This window comes from Synchiropus splendidus, chromosome 15 (genome assembly GCF_027744825.2).
Source record: "Synchiropus splendidus isolate RoL2022-P1 chromosome 15, RoL_Sspl_1.0, whole genome shotgun sequence".
Classification (NCBI taxonomy): Eukaryota; Metazoa; Chordata; class Actinopteri; order Syngnathiformes; family Callionymidae; genus Synchiropus; species Synchiropus splendidus.
The window spans coordinates 12,498,383-12,517,648 of NC_071348.1; the positions used below are offsets into that span (position 1 = coordinate 12,498,383).

Here is a 19,266-nt window from a genome sequence, read left to right on the forward strand (position 1 = left end):
AATGTAAAGTGCTTTTTGAAATTATTTTAAGTGCATTGAAACCTATTTTAATGGTGCTTATATCCACTTTTTTTTAGTATACACAATTTTCTTTTCACTATTCTGCACCTTTTTTTTCTTATAATACAGTAGATTATAAAAAATATCTGCAAATTTGAATTAAACAAAACTACCTGAGGAGCTTGTGAAGGTCATCTGGCCTGATAAAGAGGAAGGAATAAATGGAAATCAAATTACCAAGAACATGAATAATGATCTCCGCTTCATTTAAAACGTGTTTAAAACTGCAAAACACAAACAGAAGTCTATTTAAGAATTAACTTTAGCTAAAGTTATCTTCTGCTGATGTGTTGTTTAAAAAGATGTTTCTTCTGCTGTTGCAATTGATTATGGACTTCAGGCCTTCAGTATTACTATTATTATTGGTAGTAGTAGTAGTAGTAGGTTTCAACAGTGGATCTTTATTTATTTAACATCCTTTACGTCCTCTTAATCTTAAACAGAATTAAAACCATTTTAACATGTATATCTGTGTGCAAGAAGGTTCAGGGTTCTAATCCAGCTGTGGACCTTTCTGGGGTAGAGTTAGCATGTTCTCCCTGTGTGTGCGTGTGCATTTTCTCCTGGTACTTCGGTTTCCTCCCACAATCCATAGACATGCTCACTAGGTGAATTGGACACTTGAAAATCACCCCTAGGTGTGTGTGTGTGTGTGTGCCCTGTGATGGACTAGCGACCTGTCCATGGTGTATTCCCGCCTCTCTCCCAATGACCAGCACAACCCTGCACTGGACTAAGCGGTGGTTAAAGACGTATGCGTTTTTAATATCCTTGTATGGTTTTAAAAATGATTATCAATACTTTATGTTTGCTAAGCAGTTGTACACTTTCACGTTTATTTTTTCTCACACTTTGAAAATCGCTGTTCTATATTATTACACGGACAGGAAAACTATTTTAAGGATCAAAGATAATAAAGATGATTATCCGTCACCTGGTTCAGGGGCGAGTGTATGAGCCTGACTTCCGTCAGCTGTAAAGATGATACGGAAAGAAAACATGACGAACTAAGACAGAAAAATGATCAATCATAATCATTTAGGAGGCGAAATCTGCATTCTCTAGCTAACAGAGGCGATGGTCCATCTCTATTCTGATGAAGGCCACAAATGGACCCGTGCCTGACTTAGACACCCACACAATATACTGTACATTGTAGCACATAGTGTACTAAATAGGGCTGAGAATAGATTAACATTTTTCATCTTGTGTAATTGTTCTAAAGGCCTATTTATGCTCCCTTTATGTACGAAATTGTAGCCAACGGACTCAAGCAATGTTACTGCCATGCGTTCCTTTCATTGGTATTGCTGTTCAGCAATATATCCACAGGGTGGTCCAAAGTTTATGATGACAAATTCCAGAACCCACATGGAGAGTATGGAACAAGTATTGAGGGAGGAGGCGGTGGTCGGTGAAATATATTGGAACTGAAGGACAGAGAATTTCTGCCATTCCTATGTCTTCATTGTGTTTTATTAGAGCAGACCTGGGCAAAGTGTGGCCCGATGCCCGTATTTTCATGGCCCTATTGACTAAAACTATAACTGATACGTTACAATTTTTTTTGTTCTTTTCTCTTTTACTCACCACCACCAAAAAAGTAAATATAGTTATTAATATGTTCTTCTTTGGTGACTATAATTTTCTTCTTTTCCTTGACCATTTTTGTGTGTTTTTCTTGTCCTCAAAATACATTTAAGGGATATTGAAAATATATTTTGAAGTAAAGTGCCTTTTTGTCTTGAACCATAGTCCATAGTTATTTTGATTCATATTCAAATGAAATTCATCTAAAATGAAATATTTCAATAGGTTTCATGGCATATTTACACTTCGTCATGTCCTTACTTACATTTACTCTTTTTAGGTTTATTTTGTCATTGTTACTGAAGTATATATTTTGGATGTTTTTCCGTCATGTTTTGTAGTCATCTTTCTTTTGATGATGGCCCCTTACAATAGTTACAATTTCTAACGTGGCCCTTGGTTTCTGGTGGCACTGATCTGTTTGGTCAGCATTTGTAAGCTTTGCAGAAACATGGAGAAATACGGACAAATGAACGCAGAGCTCAGACAGAAAACTCCGGATCCGTATCCAGATTAGTATGTAACCTTGTGCCTAAATGGGCCTTAAAAAAGAGTGAACTGGAGATTAATCCCAAACTAATCTAAAATAATAAAATCTTCCTTAAGTTACATTTAGAACAGTTATAAATAGTGAAATTGCTAAGTGAACTCATAGCATCATGACAGGGCTGCTGACTGTCAACACTGGGGTGCATGTTTGAGTAAACATTCAGCCCGAATTAGTGGTACATTTTGAGAGCAAAACAAAAGAATAGCTGCTTCTAATAGATGTTTCACTGGACCAGTAAATTGTGTTTCTGTGACTCAGGCTCCAAAGAAGTGTTCATTCTCACTGCCTGGCTTTGAAGGAGAGCGACTAATAAGAGACGTAATATAGACACAGACTCCTTCATAAATAATTCAGTGGTCATGAGGGAGTCGGTAAGAAGACGGGGACACCCCGAACATGTCGCTGCTCTATTACTTCACACCAAGAGATTACCTTATACACCAGGGGGCAATCACGAGTCATCAATCACCCTGACTGAGTGTGTTTGCAGTGTAGTTGCTCATCGAAGAACAAGTGACATGACACAGAGAGCCCCTGTTAACAACCTGAAAAGCTTTTACATCACGACATTTCATAGACCAGGGCTTCTTTAATCATGTGTCTTGAGATGCAGCGCTTACCTTCGCTGATATTTAACACTTCTCAACTCTTCCAGTTATCACCCTTCAGTGCTTGCTGCGAGGCTGCTTGCATACAACTTCTTGCATCTTGTTTTAAACGCATAAATATATCATGTACCGCTAAATAATACATTCCAAACTAACTTTCTTTGATTCTATTTCATTCTAATTCTAAATATTTTAGCATTTTGCTGTTGTTTAACCTCGAAAGGAGCACATTGTCTCTGTGTGTGAATTGGCTGATGATTTGAATTCAAAGTGCTGTGAGAATGTTGAAACAAATTTATCATGGAAAGAAAAGACTTTCAATACTTCAAAAGGAACTATGATCTCTACTTATACATTTTTTAAATCATTGTCACGGTGGATTTGTGAGCTAACCTTGACACAAAGCTGATACATAAAGCTGCAGATTTCCTTCATCTAGTGTGAGAGTTACTCAGCGTGACAGACCATCAATTGCCGACGTGAAATATTCTTTGCCTTCATCGTTGCCGCCATATGCCAGCAAGTCGTTTTATGGCACAATAAAAAGATGGCTCAGAGAGATTAATAAAAAAAAATGTTTAAAGTGAGCATCAATCACTTTTTAATTACTGTATTCTCCACATCTTTCTGTGTCCAGATTCGCAGTGTGCAGATCCTGCCAGTGGATTATGAGATCGAGTACATCTGCAGAGGAAACAGGGTGATCGTTGGACCAAAGGTCAGGAAGTGTTTACCAAATGGCACATGGACTGATATTACGCAGCACAGCAGATGTTGTAAGTCCTCTACTATTTAAAAAAAACTTTTCCTCACATCCTTTCTAAAAATGTTTTATTACAAAATAAATGTATATATATATATATTATATATGTGTGTGTATGTATATATGTATAATTTAATTTTCTCACTTTTTTTGTCATTTGTTTTATATACATTGTATTTTGAACAGTTTCTTTTTATTTATATAACAACAAAAAATGTACATCTTAAAGTTGTGTGGAAATGTTTAATTTATAGTGATTGAGACTAGTGAGTTTAGTTAAAATCCAGAGCGCTGTCGATTTTACTTTCTTGTTCTATTCTGTTACAAATAGAAATGTGTTGTGACTGCTTCGCAACCCAACAACAGCCTTGCAGTGAAAAGGGCCTACTGTTGAATTATTGATTTTTTTTTTCTTTCGGAATAACTCACTAAGGAATTAAGAAAAAAGGCTTTTGTTTATAAACAAAAATCCCCTGTATTAATAACAATAATCTCATTTAAAATTTGCTTGGTGGCTTGTTCAAGTAAGCTGAAGCACATTTTCAACTGGAATGCATGTATCGGTATTCATTTTTTATCTTGTTCCTTACGCTCCTCTTCTGAACAACAAAAGCGAGGAGTGATCAAAAAGGCCAAACCAAATTTAAAAATGAAGAGTGTACATATCTTCAAAGGTATTTCTGGTTTAGAGTTCAACCTCCTTACGGCTTGTTCACGGTGATTTTATAATCTAGCTCACGCTCTACCATCTCTCACTGCTCCTTCAACACCCGTGGCATTAGTGCTTCTCCAGGGAACACCCTCCAAGGCAGGAGTTTTGTTTTTCTCCAGCTTATGTAAGAGCCAAAGCTGCGATAGGCACATTAATATGTGCTTACATGGTGTTCCAAAAGTCCAGATTGTTAAATAAATAAATGAATAAACCATCAAAAACACATCGAGAGCTGCCATGGCTGAGAATGAATCAGATTATTATGCTTATTGAATTAACTATGGAATTATTTAACACAATTATTGACATCTTAAATGTCCATATTTACATGTGCTGTGCATGCTATTCAATATTTGTGATATGGAAAATCTGATTGTAAATCTCTACAGACGCTCATTTCTGACTAAAGCTCATCGCCATGTTTCTACATTTTACAGGCAGAGCTGTTCAATATGCAGAAGTAATCTCACAAGAAGAATCCATTTAATAACCCTCAGCTTCCGATGTCGGCGCAGTTGATTTTTTTTTTTTTTTGCCTCGTACTTTTAGCGTGTGTCGCAGTTTTCACTGTGCTTTTCTTTCTAAGAGTGACAGTCTTAAAGGTAGATATTCTTGTTAAATATAGTGCAGTGCAATGTTTTCCTGCAATGCACTGGAGGCACATTAACTGAATTATGAATGGGTACGAAGAATTAGGAGAGATGGGAATAAGTGTTTCAAGTAATCAAAATAAGAATATTGTGTTAACTATGCAGGGCGACCCACTGAGGCATGACAAGCCTTGCTCTCTGCGGTTCTCATTTACCAAGTATGTTTTTAAAGTCAAAATAGTCTTGAGGTGTCATAATCACATGCATAATATCCGATTAAATCGGCAGCTGCTCACATTTTCCAGTCTTTTTTTCATAATAAAATATATATATTTTGAAGATAAACTGAAGATTGAACTGTCATGTGTGTCTTGAATGTGAAATAAAACCAGATATCAGTTTTCAGAAACGACAAACCTGCAGTAGTATTCTGTCCTAAAATAAATGTGTGCAATACACTTATTGAAAATATACAACTCCAGATTCTATCATGAGGTAATTGTGATTTATGGCATTTAGATATTTGACCCCAGAAGGATTTATTTATATTGAATCTGTGCACATAAGCTTGAACGTCAGGGTGAAAGTGCCCCAGCGATTAGATCCTCTCTTGCTATCTTTACGTTTTTTAAACTTCTTTTTTCTGTCCGTCCTCAATCTCATTTAGTTTCCTTCCTCATGGATGGTTTGGTGATGACATCACATCGTATAATGTTGTAGAATTGTAAAATGATACGTTGAAAATCTTATGAAAATACAAGATTGATGATCTGTTATTTGAATCATGAATCATTGCTATTTAAAATCTCAACCCTAGTTTTTTTCAAAACTTTTAAAAAAAAATTAGCTCATAGCTAGTAAACATGGCCTTCCTCCTGGAGTTAGGTGTCAAGTGCCTGGTTTTGGGGTGGATGTAAGGTGAGCGATGAAAAACAAGTTTTGAGTTTCATGTGGCGTCTATCTATCTATGAGGAGATGTCCATTAGCTAGTGTCGCTGAGGAAAACCATGTGAGAGAATTTCACCACAAAGCTCGCAAGAATTCAGAGCCAGTGCAGGCTCTCGTGGGATTGGACTGGACCTTGTCTAGTTTTGCTGTGTGATTTCGGAGGTGATGTGTGACCGGCGAGAGTGCAGAGCCTGAGATATCCTGAATGGTAGAAATAACCGTCTGGCAGCGGAGCGTGTCAAACACTGGGAAAGGATAAAAGACAAAATGGGAAAGGAGTGTGGAGACACTCTGTTACAGCAGGAAGGACAGCTTCAATTAAGTCCTGTCTTGGGAGCATGCCAGCCAAGTCTAGAGGGATAAAGTCAGAACTTTTGCCATGGAATCAGCACTAGGCCACCTAGTGGGAAATGTCTTTTCATTTAGAAAATAGTCTTCTTGTTAACATTTTCTGTTTTAATGGTTTCAGGGCAGTATTTGGTGGAAATCTGATCAGTGTTTTGTCTGCGATTGTCTGCAGTATTGCTCTGCCCGCGGGTGTGGACGTCACTGGAGAACGGGCGGGTGACAGCGAAACCGCCGGGCCCACCGGTGGAGGGGACCGTTCTCCATTACAGCTGCCATGCTGGTTTCATCCTGGAGGGAAGGAACATCAGCCACTGCACCAAACTTGGAAAGTGGGACGCACCCAAACCCACTTGTTTATGTAGGTTTTTCTCTCAGATTCCTCTCCAATTTGATTTAAAAAAAAAAAAATGTAAATGACAAACTGCATATATTGCCTCCCATGCTAAACAGAGAGAGAATTCTAAAAACCTTTTACAGTCCCTTTTTGGAGCTCCAGCTCTTTACTGAATCAATCCAGATGTTTTAGCTCCTGAACCTTCAAATGCAAATTTGTGTTGACGCCTTGTATCCATAAGCGAGTCACAAAGAAGGCGATGTTGCTGCTGCTGCTGCTCTTGTAAAGATCACACACACTTTGTTCACTCTTCATTCTGGTTCCTGCTGAGAACCAATTCCTCAGACATAGTGAAGCTGTGATTGAATCCCCAGGTGACTCTTCCTTGAGCTACTGACTTAAAAAATAAAAATAAAAAAATTATATATATATATATATATATATATATATATATATATATATATATATATATATATATATATATATATATATATATATATATATATATATATATATATATATATATGTGGCATATAGTTAAGATGTTAAACTGTCTGGTGATGTTCAGGTTATATATGATCTATGGTCTATTTTGTCCAGCCTCCGAGCAAAGAATTTCCATATAAAGCCTTGTAGAATTTGAAATGATGAAAACACTTGCTCTTCTGACACTCAGGCGGTTCCTCTTGGCAACACAAGATGCAACCAGTCTGAGTAAAATCTGGCTATTTTGGCACATGGATGGGAATTATGAGGGGAAAAACTGCCACCCAAAATGAAGTTATGAATCGTTCTTTAATTGCTTTGCAAATTTCGAAACAATTAAGCATCCATCATAGTTATAACTGAGTTCAGACAAAAACCACAGCTGAAAGAGAAAAAAAAATCATTGAGACAAAATGAGAGTGCCAACTGGTCATCAGCGAGGTTGTCGTGGCAACCAAAAAGTTGCTATGGAAATAGTTATGTTAAAATGGAAGAATAGTGTGGAAGTTTGCAGCTCAGTTGTAACGTGATAAGTGACTCATTTGATAGTGCTGATAAACTGTGAGGTTTATTTTAGGTGTCGTTGAGGATTTGGTGACTTAAAATTCTACATCTTTCCATTGCGCTGTTCCGCAAGTATTTGTATTCACGTTCATTATTTTGACTTGCAGTGGTTGCCAAATAAATAAGTAAATAATGACGTAACAGTGACGGCCGAGACGCGTCAAGAGTTCATCTTATGTGCGACTGCCATCTTGTGGTTTAAAGCGTGACATTAAACTCTACTATATATATTCATTTTAAAATGTGTTTTCAGAATCAGTGCCACTATTTATGAGGAATTAATGTTTCTCTATTTTTCCTTTGTGTCTGCCAAAGATGACAGAAACTACACAGGTAAGAAACATTTATTTTTGTTCCCTGATATTGTCACCTTAAACAATAATAAATAATCATCACAATAAATGAGTGCTATATAAGAGAATGAAATGTAATTGCTGGTATTATAAATACATATCTTGAAGAACAGATTAATATGGAATTATCCATATTCACGTCTTAAATTGAGAATGTTCCATGATACATGTATTTCGAATGCAGCCTCCTCATCTCAGTTGACTTCCATCTTTGACATGTTTCACATCCATGCTTTACAATGCGTTATTTGACTAGACCAAACACATTTTGATATTATTATTATCGTTTGCACATTGCCTTGTTATTATTTTGTTGCATTTTTACAGTAAGTTTCCTATGAAGTAGTACTTTTGTATATTTGCCGTCTGTTAGTTGTGACATTATAGTGTTTACCACGTGCACTTTCTGATGAAATTCGTAATATTGACTGCTCAAGTTGGCATGATACAGGCCATGATGAACAGATGCCTGTGTGCAGTAGCTGGAATGTGTCCGGGCTGCTACGTACTGTTGACGCTACGTTTTTTGACGTTTTTTTTATTTGACGGCCGTTCGAGAAGCGAATTGTTTGAAATCTGAATCAATTTTTCCCATTACAATGAATGGAAAAAGAAATCATGCGTTCTAAGCCTTAAAATAGTCTTTTGTAGGAGTGAATGTAGAGTGTCTGCTGCAGGTGCGCTGTTCCTCTATGTGTGTGGCCGCTGCATGTGGGAGGGGTTGCTGAGTGAGTGACGTCTCTCCAGAAGTGAAGAGGTGCCCGGTGCGTGTCCAGCTCTGAATGTGCGCTTCTGTGCAGTTTGGCTGTGACAAAGTCATAAACCAAGTAACGCTCTGTCCCAGACTCGCCTCATCCCTGCTCGGAGGTGTGGAGAGCGAGCACCTCCCCTAAGACACTCTACCACGGTCCAGTGCGGAGACAGGAAAGGTTTTACACCTCAATATGAAGAAAAAACAGTCAGTAAATGTAGCTAGTGGGACATGTCCGCATACAGGAGCTGCGTTATACACAATAACAAAGCGAGTCGTGAGTCAGCTGATCGATCCACGCACGTTATGTTTTTCCCGGTGTTTTCGGGGGCGTTCGAGTTCTGGATTTTCGTTCGAAATCCGAAGCAAAAAAAACTCGAAATTTTTGTTAGAACTCCGATTTGTTCGAAGTCCAGGACGTTCGAAAACCGAGGTACCACTGTATAATATAAAGATATAGCATAATATAAACGTTTCAAAACCGACTTTCACTATACATGAAACATTGCTTGTAAAATGTCCATACGATGTGCAATTCAAAATTCATTTAATAATAAAACAGCTGGCATGACGTCAACAAGCGTCAATCACGACGTGTTCAAAACTGGGGAGGTTCATGTTTTGGAGATTTAAATCTCACGTATTGCATGACTGACCTTCAAAGCGGTAATTTTAACCTTTTCAAAATGGTACATTTTTTGCTGACATCATCAAGGAATTTCTTTGCACTCGCTGAGATTTACAGTCTAACATAAGCAGGTGCATGCTGTGATTGTCACCGTTAAAATAATAATAAAAAAATGAATAAATAAATAAATAAATAAACTCAGTACTTTCACTCGTGTCATCGCCGGTGAGGCTCGGGTGCGGAAGGAGCTGTATGGTACTCTGATGGCCTCTAGTGGCGAGAAGGAGAACTGTTTATCAGCGGAATTTGTAGTTGAGAAGGAGCAGAAAAAACCCCAAACAAAACCGGAAGTCATAACAAAAGTCATAGGAATATAAATTAGCTTTGATTAGCTCTTTAAAACACACAAAATTATGTCAGCGTCACTATTGACAATTCCCAGCAAAACCTGCAGTATAATTGAAACAAACCTTTACAGTTTTAATAATCCAGTTTATGTGCGTTGCTGATACACTTTTACTGACATATAAAATTAAAATATGCCCATATATATACATATATATATATATATATATATATATATATATATATATATATATATATATATATATATATATATATATATATATATATATCCCTCAATATTTGTTAGGGACCAGAAGAGGTGCATGAGTACATTTTTGAATTTGATAAAAAAAAAAGAAGAAGCCTTTTCCCTTCTTCTTCTGAACTACTTGTTAATGCGATTGTGGGAAAGATTGCCTTGATACCGTTGAGGGGGGGATTTCAAAAATGTATCAGCTGCTTCTGTTATTACCTGCGTTACTGGCCAATTGAATGTGTGACGCAGAAGCTGAAGCTATTGACGTACTGTAAGTGATAAGTAAATTATGTTCTTATAAGGAGAAAATAACATGTTTGCTTTTCCAATACTGCCTGTGATAAAGATCACCTTAACTATGGAACTTGGCCACCCAGTCTGGAACCTATCATAACAACCCTGTAGTAAAACTAACCTCCAATAGAGGGCAGTAGAGTTCTGGCTATTATTATTTGTTGACGTTCTCTCGTGACTTCTATTATGGTGGCGATCGTGCGACAACATAGAAAAACAGGCAAACAAATTGTTTCAAGGTAGTAATAGTTATCAAATAAAAGATAAAGAAGGAAACAACCACCAGGCCAGTAAATGTAAATCAAATTTACCAATGCAAAAGCCTCTTGCTGTTTGAAAATTCCCGATGTTAAACTACCCCCAGGAACTGGCAGTAATTTAAACACTTAAAAAAATGTGAAATGTAGATGTATTTATTCGCACTTAAATATTTTGTTTAATGACCCACTTGGCCAAACACTGTATGTCGTCATTCAGCTGCTGTAGGTGTTCTGGACCCATAAGTAGAAAACATTGTGTAGGCGAAGAAGAACATGCAGGCCTGGTTGATCAGGCCATACCTGAGGGGGTGGAGGAAGTGGGACCTGCACTTAAAGGGCGCTGCAATGATGTATGATGAAGAGACAAATAGCAGTTTAGAAGTGTGAACACTGTAACATGAATCTTGTAACACCTTTGCCCCATGTGACCCTTTCAAGTTCACTTCTTCACCTCATAAGACCCTTTGATAAACATTGACGTATGGCTTCAACTCAACAATCTCACGGTTGCATTGTCATCCTTCAGTCTATGTTTGTCTTTCTTGACCCATTCATATTAGTGCAACCTGAAAATGTTTAAATCACGATAGCGCCATCTGCAGGGTAGTAATTCAGAAATGTAATGCATGGTTTGATCAACAGAGGGCAACATTGCACTTTGAGAAAACATCAGCAAATAAAAGCGTTCAGAGTTGCGGCCGAAGGAGACACCGCTGTCTGCGGCCAGTGCAATAATCTCTGATCATCGTAAAGAATGTAATATTGCGAGCATTGTTGAATAGTACTGCAACATGATACAATAATATCGATAAAAATGATGAAAATGGAAACAAAAGTCGAATGTGTTTGCAGCAGTGCCTCTTTTATTGCTTGTCGAAGCTGTAAAATAGATTGATTGTATCGATGTCAAATTATGTTTGGGAAAAAAATATCATATGGGGAGTTGTAAACAGATAAAATTCCAAATAAAGTGGATCTGCTAGTACTAGTGGAAAAAAGGTTCTGGTTTCAAAAAATGAGATCCAAAACAAAGATGCATTTCAAGGTAAATTAAAGACATAAAAATGCATGTAATGAAGTAAATGTCTTACTCATATTACTCATAATACCAAAGTTCGAATTGGAAAACGATGTTGGAGGAAACTACTATACAAGAAGAGAGATGAGAGATCATTTTTAAATGTAATGTATAATTTAAAAAAATGTGGTTTTAAAATCTTACCATAGGAATTAAATAGTTCAGCTATTATGATCGTGTTTTATTGGTAAGCATCAGAAGAGATGTGAATATAGGGTAAAGGATGAAATAGTTACTTGAATAAGTGATGAACACAGTCACCATGGCTGGACATGAACTTATTACTCTCAGTCGACAGAAGAAAGTACTCATTATTGGAAGTATCCACACATTTTGTGAAGCGTACTGTATGAAAAATGATGTCTCAGAATGATGGACAACAAACATATTCATATGAAAAGAGGTCAAAGTATTTGTACAGTGAAAATCCTACAAGACACAAGGCGTGGGAAGAATAAACGCTAATCTAATCTAAATGGATCATAAAACTTATTTGAAAATAAAGGTTTGTGACAATAAAGGACAATGAATTATCTGGGAAAAAAATAGATGGCTATAATGTAAATCTTACTTACAGAAGTACTTCATATTTTTGGTTTCAATTTCATGACATCCTGGAAAACAGAGCCAAGTCTGCCGATCGATGTGTTTCACTTCACTTTTATTGCCGATATCACCACATTTGTCCACTTGTATAAAACAAGATCAATTCTGTCCAAGGGAATTGGCCAGCAGACTCTGGCTGAAGATGAAGAAATGTGCTTGGTCAGGCTGTCTTAAAAATACAATTGGTCAGAAATTCTCCTGATGCAGCCATTTCATCTGCCCTGGGATGATAGATATCATTGTTGCTGTTGGTTCAGCCTTTAGTTTCATCACCATAAGAGTTGGTTCGATATTGAATCATGCTTCAACCCTTCAGGCCTTGCTTTGATGAATTACACATGAACTTGATTTTCCTGAAACACACAAAATGCTACAGAATTGTGATTTTCAAAAAAAAAAAAAAGTTCAACAGGTCACCACTGAAACATGAGAAAACTTTCTAATATTCCAAACTAACTGAAAACGAAGTGGTTGGTAGACGCACGACTGTTTCCTGAAATAGAAATCTCTATCTTGTGTTTCACCACTGACCTCCCTCTGGCACAGCTCACTTTCTCCCTCTCCACTCCATATGCCATCACCACCCACTTACTGCCTCCTCAGCAGGAGAAAGGTTAATACCCTGCGCCTGTCTGTGTCTGCCTTGTGTGTGTGTGTATGGACACACATTTAAAAACCATGCAGCACTGGGCTTGATATTTACTTTTTTTCTGATTTCACCAAACATACCGACTGTTCTCGAAATCCATAATTAGTATTTTGGAAGTATGTGACTCTGTGTCAGCCAAACTCGATGAGCCAAACTTGTAACTGAAGCAGAAAGTAGAAGCCGACGCACTTCAATGGTGATCTGAAAAAGAAAGTTCAAGAATATTAACAGATGTACAACAGTATCATGAGAAATAAAGTAGAATTAATAATAATACACATTAAAAATTAAGTCAGCTGCACTAAAATCTGTTGAGGTTATTTTTAAAAACATTATTAAAAATGAAAAATCTCTGAAGAAAAATAAATGCGTGTTTTAAAGCAAAAAGAAGGGAGAATACAAGTGGGGAAAAAAAAAACTATTAAATATAGGAGAGAAAATGCAACATCAGAATATGATACAGATGTTTCTAGGTACATTTCTTGATGCGTAAAGACATTAAGATTATCAGTCAGGCTAGATCAAGACTAGATCTAGTCCACGTTTTTGAGTAAGCATGCCTAACCACCGCAGCCCTTTAGTCTTTCTGCTGATAAGAACAAAAGGGTTCCACAGCTGCGTGACATAAACAGCAGCAGCATGTGGAGGTGGGCTTCAACTGGGAGCCTTTGACTGCCTCAGCCCACTTTTACCCATTTCACAGTAGGACTTTAATTGGGTACAGTCATTTGTTTCTCCAAATGAGACGGGATTAGTTGAAAGAAAGTAGTGCTTTTTTGTTTCAGTGAGAAGTAGATGACCTGCGTGCACACAGTTCCCTCAAGAATTCATATCCATGTCTGTGTCATGGAAGTGAAAGAGGGAGGACCATGAGAACCATGGTGTCTGAGATTAAAAGTCATTCTCCAAATGGCATCTTTGGATGTCAAACTCAATACGTCTTCTGTTTCTTGACTGGAAACGTCTTGGCTCTTGGGCATGCCTTTCTGTCTAGATATTTCTTTTGTCCTTTCATCTGACCTCTTGCGTCTGGAGTGAGAACTTCCTGTTCATTTGAGGCCTTCCTTTGTCTAACTAGAAGTGGCAACACTAGGCATTCATATGTGAATGGACATCTTCTGTTTTCCCACACACACACACACACACAATGATCCCGTTTCTATCACACCCCTCCACACCGGTGATCATAACTTAAAGAGAGCAGGGCGATACATCTACCTCTAGCTTCTTTAAAACACCATCACTCACCGCCCTATTGACTAACCGGTGTGATGTTTCCTGAGATAAAAAAGGCTGAAAAACGTACAAATAATTGTCCGTCGATGGCAAAGCTTTGCAGCGGAGGCAGGATATGTTTTACAGTTGATCAATGAGCAACTATGCTTAACACATTACCCAGCGCCCTCAGCCGTGATGTATGACTGTAATAACCAGGCCGCTGTGGAGTATTGAGTAGCAGGTAGTGCAGCGCTGCCACTGAACAGCCCTGTAATAATAATGCGCGTGCTGGAGATAGAGCTATTTCTCAACATGACATCCCAGCGCTTGTGTCCATGGATGCGTTTTTGTGTTTCCTGTATTTTCATTTTGGCTGAATCAGAACTGGGGTGGAAGGAAGTGCGTCAGAGAAAGGAAAGCTGTAAATGTCCTCCAGTGCTCTCGGCTGGAGAAGAATCGGAAAGTCTGTAAACTGGAGACACGAATGTGCGACACAAGGTCCTCATTAAAGCAGCTAAGCAGCATGCCACAGCCCTGGTGTCTCCATTACATCTTCTCCAGGCTGTGTCACAGATAATGTCTTCGCTGAAAGTGTCATTTGCCTCCACGGGGGTTGTTAACTCTGCAGCGGCCGTGGCTCGTGCTGTCTGCAGGCGGACGCAGCTAAACAGAAAGTAAAGTTCACACCTGAATAATTGATGGCACTTTGGGTGTCAGCAAGGATGCGGAAGTGCACTGCAAATGCCAGGCCTCGGTCACTGCCCTCAGCTCGACCAACATGTTTTAAGAATAAAAAAAGCTGCGGGCTGTTAATGATATTGGGTTAATGATCTGTGGTTATGTAACAGTCACATTCATTTGCCTAACTACAGAAGGCTTTTCATTTAAAATAATGATGTATTCAGCTGTGGCGAAGAGTCCGTTTCAAAAGGAAACACTGGCATTATACTGTAATTAGCATGCTGACGCAACAACGGGAAAAGACAGAAGGGTAGAATCCATCTAGAGTGCAATCAATACTGCGCACTGTCAGTCGCTTTCATCCGAACAAGTCACCGTCGTCAAATAATGAGCTGCTTTATCCCTTAATTATGATATTCCTTGAAGCGAGTCCAACGATGCAGCTCTTCTCATCGATGGCAACCAACAGTCACAGCTTTTCAGACTGTGTCGGTGGGTGCCTTTAGTGTACGTGTACAGTATGTACTGTCATGTGTCATTGTGCGTCACAGGCAACAGCTGTGTAGGGACTTCATTCTCACGCTCTCAGTTGGAGATGAAGTCATGAAAAGCATCTATTGTGATGCACGCGTTGGTCTTAGTCGACAGCACGTGAAGGTTAAATTGAGTAGTTTTCAGTTGTAAATCGAGGAGCTCAGCTTTTTGGATTCATGTTTCGGGATGCTTTATTGAAGCTACAGTGAGTTAAAAACAAATATATATAACTTTTTAAATAGTCTTCTGTGGAATGCTTTCAAAAGTCGTGAAAGTTCAGGTGTTATTCATAATTTGGATTCACAAAAATATGCCCCAAATGTATGAAGGGATTGATCTGAGGTGCGGAGAAATTAAAACGAAGGTCAATGTTGGTTCCCATTGCTTCCAGTGAGGCAGTGAAAACTGTTTCTGTGTGTGAACGACAGCTTCAAGCACCAGCACTGCCAGAAGGGTTGTGGTATAAAATTGAAATTCTTATCCAAATATTTTCAAGACACTAAAAGAGCTTTAGTTTAAATAAGGTGGTATAAAAACTTGAATATAGCCACCATCCAGATTTATTGTGCTATTGTCAAACTGATGCAAAATAACCAATGTTTTGTCATTTAAACCTATGTATGGGTCCATCATTTGATTCAGTAATATACCACATTCATTCAAACTGAAAACTGTGGCTTCTTGTGGCAAATATTCTTATACCATAAAACTTTTATTAATGAATCTCAAATTCTTTCATTAACTAGATTTTTTAAAATCAAATCCCACCCCTAATAATAATCTAAATTCCTTACTGAATATGTCTGATTTTCAAGAAACCGCCACCACCTGAATGCTTCCTTCGGGCCCATTAATGAACCATATTTTTTGGAATAAAGAGAGCAATGTGAGCTGACTCAGAGACCTGTCATGATTCTGCTGCTGTTCTGGATTCTCAGAACCTCAATGCTTTGTATCGAACCGGCCGCGTTCATGCTAGTTTAAGCGGAACTGGCGCTAAACCAGGGGTGTCAAACCGATCCTCAAAGGCTCACAGTGGGTGCAGGCTGTTGTTCCAACCTATCAAGAGGACACCTGACACCTGTGGGATAAAAACACACCCACTGCGGCCCATTTGTGGATCAGTTTAACACTCTTGATCTAAATGCAACATTAATATCATCAATTGGGCTTGAAAGGCCATATGATTTCGCAATGCATCATGGGAAGCAGTCCTCATGTTGCCGGGCAACAGCCTTTGTTTACCCTTAACAATCAAATACATGCTGCGAGAGTAATAATACTAATACATAACCTCCAATTATGAAAGTTATGTTTTAGGGGTCTCCATTCAGCCATTTATACGAAACTTTTGAAAACAATAGGGTTGGTTGGAAGTGAGCTAACTGAGAAGGGATTTGATTTTGGACCACCATGGCAAGTAGGTTAGGTAGTAGGTAGTTTCTGTATTCAGTTTGGTTTCGGTCTCACCTTTTCGGGACTCACCTTTTCCAGAAGAAATGGGTCTATATGTAAACAAACCAAAGCCTTGTGGAATGACATGAAACCATAGTTGTCAGTGAAAATTCCAACCAGCAGCAGAACCAGGTACAAGTCATGATCATCGAATTTGCTAGAGAAAAAAAAAAGAAAATAATTTATCATTTTTTCTTTTCAAGAGCATCTCCATAGTTGGTAACTATCACAAATTTGCAGCAGTCAAGTCAATTCAGTGACACGCTACTGCCACCATATGTGGCAAGTGTATTAAAACTGAGCATCTAACGGCCCAGAGGTGTAAAACAAAAAGACTTTAAGTGGCCCAATCTCGGCCCTGTGGTTAAAAATCACTGCTCTATAGCACAGTTAGAAAGATGACATTTTTCAACTTGAATTTTGACCAATATAGTGTGCACCATCCTCAATTATAAGGCAGTCTTGAATGGCTGCTCTCTAGTTAACCATTTACTGCAGGTGTCAAAGTCACAGAGTTGTGACAGGCAGCAGCGCGACATTTAAACAAGTCATGCTGCAAATATGAAGGCTGATGTAGTCACTACTTTACAGTAGCAGATGGCGGTCACTTGGAACTTCAATTCGAGCAACATTCTAGGATGTGTTGCTGTCAAAGTTTTGAAAAAAATAGTGGACTCAGGGAATAGCAGCTGTGGCTATGGAGCAGCTATGGCTGCAACCTGGTGACTTCATAATATGCACATTAGATGAGGGCATTTACTTCCATCCCTAGCTTTAGGTCACACTGAAGGTTCTTCTCTTTTACATTATGCCTTCATCTTTAACATTATGCTACAGCCTCACAAAATGTGACACCAAAGTTGAAGAAAGTCAAGCACCTAAAGGGTTGACAGCCAAGTAGTAACCCCATCACTGACCTTTTTTACTAAGACAAATACTTCCCATTAAAGTAATTGCTGATGTTAGCCAAGGTAGAGGGACATTAGCTATGTTTGACAGAGTCACCAAGCCTGTGACAGCTTGACATGGACCAATAAAGCTGTCGGTGTTGCTACCCTAAATGATAAGCTTCCCTGAATTACAGACGCAAATGTCAGGTGACTATTCGACTCCACATCCCCAACACAGGCCTGTAAAAGCAGGGAGGAGGCGTGGTCAAGGCTCCACATCCAAGTCAGACTGTCCAGTGCAGGATTATTCTGAGATTAATGGAGTGGTTTATTAAAAGAAAACTATTTCAGTGCTCCGCTGAGGTGTAATAGCATTTAAAAAGCCCCTGAAATGAGCAGGATCTGCTTCTGACCTGAGGCTGAACAAGGACTGACCACAAAATCACTGGCAACATAGGGGGACAGTAAAAGTGAAAGGCAGCCTTATGACTGACTTTCCAAACAGTTGAATAATTTGGGCTGTGGCGAATTAATCCCACGTTTGTGAGGCTCACAACACCGCACACCAGGGGTCAGCACCTCTGACCCTAGCTGGCTTCATGGATTATTCCAGGGTGACGGTGCACAGTTGTTTACTTTGGAGGTTAATTGCTTCTCCTAGTTTCTCTGCAGATAAAGCCATGTTTCATGCTACGATGTCGAGCTCTCAGAGTGAGTTGCCGCTATTTGTTTGTACTTTCTCTCTTGTTGTTCTGCATTCTATATAAACATTGACCAATTGGTTAATATTTTAGCAGTGCTGGACTAAAACTGATGCATTACTGCAGGTCCTATTGTCTTTAGTGGCTACATCGCTGAAGCCGTTTCTGTTTCAGTGTTATTTAAGTCGCAACTGAAAATAAATTCTAAGCAACTCTGAACATATTTGCTATTTAATACTTGTACACATTCTAATTGTTGTTTGCCCATAGCTGGTTACATAATTTACCAGTGATTTTTCTCCCTCCAATTGAGTCAACAGCTTTGGTTGCTTCTTCACAAACTCCTTTAATTGCTGCACCGTGAGGTGAACATGGAGCTCATTTCTAACCCCTGAGGTCTGGAGCTGTCCTGATATTTTACCTACTGTTTATGAGGTTGTCCAGAAAATATAACTCTCGGACTCTGCTGGAGTATAGCTTCATCAATAAACAATATTGTGCTGTGAATACAGAATATTGACCCTCCCAGCAACAGACATGAAGTGTGAAAGCTGTATTGCGTAACATTATTTATATATTATGGGATGCAGTATGAGGCACGTTCCCTGGTGCATATATACAGTACACTTTCACAAAAGGTAGGGCCAGAGTGGATACCGAGGCTCATGAGAGGGCCCATTGCAGTCGATGTAATATAGAAACAGAACGCAGGTAAAGATTGTTCTAGTTTTGGCATTTCCTGACAAAAGATATCACCTTGCTGCTTAGTTACCAGCCCCTCAGTCTCACCTTCTGTATGTAATCCCCAAGACGATAATCCCTTTTGATCATCTGCATCCGCGCCACCCTGCCTGCACTCTCTTCCTCACCATGACCTACATACATTACTCTGAAGCATTGACCAAAAGTACTCATCTGTTTTCACCTCCTCAATTCTACATTAGGTGAAGGAAATGTCCATAAAACAAATAAATAAACAGCGATACGATATTGAAAGTCCATACTGTAGCGTAC

At 38.7% G+C, this 19,266-nt stretch overlaps 1 protein-coding gene across 3 annotated transcripts in view; it reads left to right on the forward strand.

The window, feature by feature from the left end:
- gabbr1a (gamma-aminobutyric acid (GABA) B receptor, 1a) overlaps positions 1–19,266 on the forward strand; it is a 98,505-nt gene that overhangs the window by 7,253 nt on the left and 71,986 nt on the right. For all 3 annotated transcript variants that reach the window (XM_053887227.1, XM_053887228.1, XM_053887229.1), the window contains exons 4-6: positions 3,446–3,584; positions 6,342–6,527; positions 7,869–7,886. In XM_053887227.1, the coding sequence (XP_053743202.1) occupies positions 3,446–3,584; positions 6,342–6,527; positions 7,869–7,886 (343 nt within the window). The remainder of the gene's footprint in view (positions 1–3,445; positions 3,585–6,341; positions 6,528–7,868; positions 7,887–19,266) is intronic.